The 7,490-nt window shown below is 33.4% G+C and overlaps 1 protein-coding gene across 1 annotated transcript; it reads right to left on the reverse strand.

Moving 5' to 3' along the window:
- Positions 1-1,805: 1,805 nt before the first annotated feature.
- LOC113846484 lies at positions 1,806-5,880 on the reverse strand. Its single transcript, XM_027474821.1, has 2 exons — positions 5,684-5,880; positions 1,806-4,256 (listed from the first exon to the last, which is right to left on the reverse strand). Exon 2 carries the CDS (start codon positions 4,234-4,236, stop codon positions 2,299-2,301), a length of 1,938 nt encoding a protein of 645 aa, XP_027330622.1. The 5' UTR covers positions 4,237-4,256; positions 5,684-5,880; the 3' UTR covers positions 1,806-2,298.
- Between the last annotated feature and the right edge of the window lie 1,610 nt (positions 5,881-7,490).

A 7,490-nucleotide genomic window follows, 5' to 3' on the forward strand; every position in this document is an offset into this window, starting at 1 on the left:
TTCCAACACAGCAAGTGACCCATGCCTTGCGTGTACATTATTAAATTGAATGAAATGAAATTATAAAAAAAACAAATATTAGCAACATTTTTTAATCCCATTAATTAATAATTACAGTTGCACAGTTAATGTTGATTTAGTTGCAACGTTGTTGGATCTTATTATTTCTTTTTAATTTTGATTGAGCATTTTAATTAATTTTAGTATCAACCTGAAACTTTATATAATAGTAATATTAAATCAGATGAATTAATGTGAGTACAGCTAAATCCTACCTTGATTTTGATTTCTCACATAATTTTAAAGAGCTTAGATGAATCTCTATGTATTGTTGTTTGCATCAATGGCAAGCAGATGCTTACATGTTTTTGTATACTTATTTTTCCTGAAGATCTAACAAGATACAATCTAGTTAGGCATTAAATAAAGTGGATAATCTAAGATCACCAGTTAATTATGTTAATTTCAAGTGTCAGATTTGTCTACTCTCATATTGTTGTACAATGAAGCTGAGGCAGACTTAACATAGGAAGGATATCAGAATTGAGTTCCACTAGCTCTGTAAGGTTGGACAGGCCCTATCAAACCACTAACTTTTATCATATCGGATATCTGCAACACTTTTGGCTATGGAATATTATTGGAGCCAAAATGGACAGTTCACAATCTCTACATAATAATGGGGAATTTAAATAAAAAAAGATAAGAATTTGAGTGGAATATTCATGGAGTGTACTTCTCCACCTAGCAAACAAATTAGAGTTAACTATGATGTGGCCAACTTGGACTGCACTTAAGTAGTTGTCATTGGAAGTCAACACTAGCTGCAAGTGCATAAAGAAAACCAAAATATCATGTTACATTTATATGTTTATTTATTGTTGTTATTGTAATTTTCTTCTTCATTTTGGGTTGTGATTGTATGTTTGATCTCTCTACCACCAATTCTAACATCCGTATTGGGGTATAACTTTTACCATGATACCAAAGCCAAAATATTTTGGCAGTAAAACTAGGCAAATGAATGGAAACTAAAAGTAGATAGGGATTAAACTTTTTAAAGGCTTTAATTCTCCTTGTTGGTGCTTACAACATTAGGATATGGTTAATGATACATGCACTCGGTTACTAGATATTACTTGAACCTTTTTTGAATGATTCGGATTATTCACCCCTCCCTCAGTGTGAGACAATCATTAAATAAAAAGACTATATACTAATATAGTGGGGCACTTGATGTGAGTGAAAATGGAAGAAATAAAATGGCAAGATTGAGAAAATTATGACCGTATAAATTGCTAAATCTCACTCCTCCCTGTCTGTTTGTATCCTTCTCTCGAATCAAGCACAATGTAAGTGTCACAACTGTGAACAAGGACCATTGTACTCGACCAACATTGAACCCTTTTACCTCAGTAACACAAATTGGAGAGTTAAAAGCATTAAATAATCACCATTGAAAAAGTTTTAAATGAATCCATCTCAATTCATAACAAACGTTTCTTTTGGTCTGGAAAACAAACTATTTAATGTCTGTTCGTTAAGTTGAGAGAAGCTGAGTTTTGTTATAATTCGAAATCATGCTTATCCATTCTTATGTTGAAAGAACGTCGAATGTACAGTGCAATCAATGCCAAAGCAATTTCACCCGTTGATTTAATCTGAAAAATCGTGCCACAGTGGACTCTGAATAACGCAACGAGCACCCAAGTAACTGGCAACGATTGTATTAGACATGAAAGCAGCAGCTACCAATGCAGTTGCTGTACATGATTAATCTTATAAAAATTAATCATCCGTTCCTTAAATTTTACGCTTTAATTATTATTCACTTATAATTATTTTGATATCTCCCTAAGCTATAGATTAATCGATTGTTCATTGTCACCATATATACTCGTATTCAAATTATAACACTGCTGCAGCCTCAAAATTAGCCACCAAAAGACCTCCTATAAAATCATTACTGAGCCATTGGATTTTACATCACATGTTGGCTATCCAATCGCTCTCCATAGTTTGTAATAACTTCGTGTTCTGATACTTCAGTTGCTGCAGCATTACTCAAATTATCCGAGCTTGTTTAGATATTGCGGGTAAAAAATGTGGATTAGTGGAGGGTTTGAATTGAATGTTTAATTTGCATGTGACGCGTAATTCATGTGGATGCTTGTTCCTCCCACTTGAATGCTTACCATCAACAATCATCAACTGTAGAATCATAAGAACCAACATCAAACCACACACATTTATGGGTCTTTCTTTCATTTTATTTATTCAATTTTCTCCTCTCGGATTCTACAGAGAAGGAGAAGAAACAAACTGTCTCGGTAAACTAAAAAGATCTTTTCCTTCAAATGGAGAACTCCACTCCCGAGAACCAGCAGCAGATGTTTCAGCAGAGGCTACTCCACCATCTTGCAATCCATGCATGGGAACAATGCTCCCATTTGAGGGCACTGATCTCATTGATGGTTGAGCAGCAACTCCTGAAGCATTTGAGTCATACATCTGAGCGCTACTCCTTGAAAATGGTGAAAGGCCTAGCAATAAAGCATTTGACCTTGGTGAAGATAAACTTCTATCCAAGGACCAGTCTATGTTGTTGTAATCGAACTGCATTGAACCACCAGTGCTCCAGTCAACTGGAGAAGCTGCCCCTGATGTGGCTGCCGATCCTAGTCCAGAAAAGAGTCCCAGAGAAGAGGCAGCAGCAAGCATTGGAGTTGCACCAGTTCTATTCCAAATGCTATTCCCTCTCGTTGCTTGGGAATCTGCAGAATTGCTGCTTCCTGCGACAAAATGTTGTTGAGGTTGATACTGAAGTTGGTGGTAAATTTGATTAGAACTGAGATAGTTTGGACTGAGACTTCTAGTGCTAGGAGCATGAGATAAAAAGCCATTAGATCTCCCAACTTCACCACTGTTAGTTGGATACCAACTAGCACCTATTCCGGGAGGTGATGAACTCATGCTTGTGGCTGGAAGCTGCTTTGCATTTACAGTTTGAGGCCGCTGCATCATGATTAATGGTTCCCTGGCTCCAGGTTTAAGGTTCTTAAAATCACCCGCAACTGCCATATATTGTGCTTCAGACTTTGTTGGTGGTGGCGTTACTTGCAATGGTGACGCCAATGAATAAGAAACAGAAGGATTAGATCCTGCACTTGGCCACCTTTTGTCAGCTAGGATAGTAGTCTGTTGGGGCTTTGCCCATTCAGACTTCGGTTGGATTCTCTTTAGAGGTTGCATATTTCTATTGCTGGATTCTGAAGATACTCCAATCGTGATTGCAGCCTTTGTATAGTTAAATTCCTTTTCATCTTTTTTGGATGGATTTGGTGAAGGAATAGGTTTTGTTTGTGGCCTTGAGCTCTGACTTGCAACTCCAGGCTGCTTGCCATTGTTAATGATAGGAGGATCATCAGTTTCCTCTGGCTTTGGTGGATCATGCTTCAGCTCTCTCAAGGTCTCTGCAGCCTTATCAAGATCACCCTCACAGGTAACAATCGCTCTTTCAACCTCCTGTTTTGAGCAACCATACCTAATTTCCATGTCTGCAACCCGAGCAAGCTCTTCTGATATGTCAATTTTCAAATTGCCCCTACCTACGTCTGTATCCTGGTGACCATCTGCTTCTTCACCACCTTCAAACAGCCATGCTACTGATTCCTCCACCCTACCTTCATTCAATATCAATGCCATCGTTGCCCGTTCATGAGAAAATCCCATTGCAACAAGCTGTTGAGCAAGTGCCTCAAGTTTCCTTGACATAAGATAACCACTACAACGCTCATGCAACTCTTGTGCTCGTCTTTCCTTCTGCCGTTGATGTTTTCTCTCATTCTTCTGACGGATTTTCTCTCGCTTGTCATTATCAGCTCCTGGTACTGATTCTGGTCTAACAGGAAGATTAGAAGTTTTCTCTTTATGGTCTTCGGACTCACCAGACCAACTATCATTATTAGAAACAGAATCATACTCAACACCAGCTACTACTGAGTTGCCAGATTGTTCGTCTGTCTCATCTATGTTCTGAAAACGACCATTAGAATGTATTGGGGAGGTAGGTGTTGGTGACACGTCTAGGGTGTGAAATGTTCCCAATAATGGATTGTATGCACTGGCTGGAATACCAGCTACTGCATTACCAGATCCTGTAGACTTTGCAGAAGCCTTTTGAGCTTCCTTGGTAGCCTTTTTGTCTTTAGACTTAGATCGGGATCCTGGAGACATGTCCTTAGAAGGCAACGGCTCTGTTCACATTTAAAGAAAATAAGTTATAGTACATTTCTCTTTACCAAATCAACCGAGTATTACATGGATCAACAAATAAAAGACAAAACCAATTGACCAAACAATACTCTTGTCACTGCCAAAAAATATAAATAAAAAATACTGTTCACATCAGACCTTCTTGTATTTATGGATCCTTTGGCAAACAAACAACCACTTACAAGTTGGAGGAAACTTGTAGTAAAGGCAATGAGAATAAAAGAAAGTAATATATAACCCCCTACTAAGGGGAAAAACAAACAAACAAACAAGCAAAAAGAAAGTAAACTAGCCAAGAAGATGAGCGTGTTAAAATAGTTACACAAAATAAAATGGTTTATCTTTCCCCTTTAAAGAAGTTTTAAGCAAAAACTTTTAGGAAGATGTGAAGAGAGAAGGGAAGGAGGTCCTGTCTTTCTACACTTCAACAGATTTTAAAAAAAGGAACAACTTTATGAGACAGGACCTTCTTTTACTTACCAATGATGTCTAACTTCATTTACGTGTGTAGCAATAGAAATTTAATACAACTACACATAACCCATCTGACAACAAAAAAGTAGATCCCTCACTAGAAACACACGGGCATAGCATAGCATCAGAATTGAAAAGGTTTTGATTGAATTTACCAGAAGGATGAACATCACTAATTGATAGTTTTCTACACAATTATTGAAAAGATAAAACTGATAGCAGAAGTATCAATTTTCACACACATTCAACAATTCAATCACACTCACATCTTTAGACAATCAACTGCATGACCAGATACTACAATTCTAAGTTCTCCAGTCTCCCACCATTCTACTTCTACATTAATCAAAGCAATAAAACCCAAAAAAAAAAATGGTCTTCTAAAGATAGACAGAGACGCCAAAGCTCGTAGTCTAACTGAAACCAAATTTGCACATGTATCAGTCATCATCTCATCCTTAACAGAAGTTCAAATTCCCAGAACCAACAATGATACCACAATTCCCCATTGATATGTACATTCAAACAACACAATATTCCACTTTCTGGCGAAAACAAGCATATTCCCAACGAGCACTCAATAGAAAAAACCTATAATCATCACACACATCAAATTCAATATTAAAAAACCTCAATCAATATAAAACCAACAAGGACTAACACGAGTCTCACACGATTCCCTCTAAAGGATCCATTATAATTACACTTCAATCCAAACAGACCCGAAATTACCAAAATCCCACGAAAGAGAAATGCAGAATTGGAATCACTGAATTCCGCGATTGCACAAAATCCAAAACCAAACGCGCCGTTTATCTCCCACGGACACCACCAACAACGTGGCAACAGAAGATCATAGTTGCTGTTTGAGATTAATAGAGAGAAAAATTGAAAAAAGATAGGGATGAGAAGAAGATGAAGAAGAAGAACCAACCTTCAGTTTCGGAGATAGAAACGTTGAAGATGATGGAAGGATCGCTGTTGAATGGCAGAATGCGTTAGAGAGAGAAAGAGAGAGAGAGAGAGATAGGTTTTTCGAGGCTCAAACTGAATTTGGCAGAATTAGGGTTTTGAAGAAACAGAGATCTGAAAATGAGAAAACAAAAAAACAACCATATGATTTATTTATTTATTTTCAAAGAAGAAAGAGGTTAGAAATAAAACGGAAAAAAAATAAAACAAATTCTATTATCAGAGGATAATAATGATATATACAATTGTAATGATGTCATCTTTTATTTTTTAATTTTTCCAATCTTAAAGACCACTAGCATATATAATTATATTAATGTCAATTTTTATATTTTCATTTAATATTGGAAATTATAAAAGGTTTTTAAATACAATAACAAAAATAAAATAAATCTTAAATACATAAGACTTGTGATTTATGATTATTATCCCACCATGAGAATTTGCATAGAATAAGATTCGAACATAACTTTCCATTAAATAATTAATGTAATTAAATACAAACAATGTTATCTTTAGTATTGTAGTCAAGACAGGTAATATAAAAGACATTCTTTAACATGTTTCTTGGAAAATTCAATTTTTTCTCCAATCATATTAATAAGTTTTTCTTTGTTTTTTCTACTTCCAATTTATTCCTTAGTCTCCTTTTTAAATTCAAATAATTTTTTATTATTTTTTATTTTACTTTATATCTTTTACTATGTCTTATCGATTCCCTTCAGCTTTTGGACATTTTAAAGTATTAATTTAGTAGAAATTGGAGTATCTATTTTGTTTCTATAATTTTTTTTTCACAAATATCATGTAAAGCAAAGGTGCAGTGTTTTATTAATTAAGTTATTAACAGGGATTTGGATTCTCTAATAAATGATTGAAATAGGTTATATTAAATAAACCAGTTTAAATTCAGATAAAATAAAAGATTTAAAATTTAAATTAGATATAAGTTTTTTTTAGTTTGATTGGATTAAGTTAGATATAAAAAATATGCTAATATAATAAAAAAAATTAATAGGTTTCTCTCAACCTACTAATAAAATTTAAATAATTGTATGTAACAAATATAAAATAATAAAAATAAAATTGCACACTCATACTTTAGACGATGAGTTAATTTTTACGTAGGTAGAAAAAATTTACTTTAAAATTAATGATATAGTATTATTTGAGAGATAATAAATTTATAAATAATTTTATGTTCAAGAGCAAAAATTTATAAGTATATTATTAGTATAAATAAATAAACAATCATAAATAAATAAATTTTCTAAAAAAAAGTAATTAAAAAAACTTTTACAGTGAAGTAAAAAGTCCAAAAAAATATGACTAAAATCTATTTTTATCTTATAAAATACAAGCACTAATTTTTTAATGTAAAGGAGTATGTCTTATTAAAAAAATAGCAATTATAAAAAATTATTGAAGATTATTTTGATTTTAATTATAGTTTGATATTTTATAACAGAAGAAGCTTGATATAAAAAGTACTATAAATTTAATTTTCGATGTGTAACGTATAAATAGGCTAGCAAAATTTTAATACAATGGAAGGGTATTTTTTAATTTAAATAAAGATAAAACCAAATATTACAAGACAAAAAGATAATCTAATTAAAAATATTATCACTTTCAAAAAAAATTTAAAATCTAATATAAAATTTATTTGGCAAACCGAGATGTGAGATACAAAATATACCTGTAAATATTAAATTTGAGTTGTTATTCTTGAATAAGAGTATTTAAATTTTTTTAAAATAATATCACAT

This window comes from Abrus precatorius, unplaced genomic scaffold (assembly GCF_003935025.1).
Source record: "Abrus precatorius isolate BTA unplaced genomic scaffold, Abrus_2018 Scaffold8, whole genome shotgun sequence".
Taxonomy (NCBI): domain Eukaryota; kingdom Viridiplantae; phylum Streptophyta; class Magnoliopsida; order Fabales; family Fabaceae; genus Abrus; species Abrus precatorius.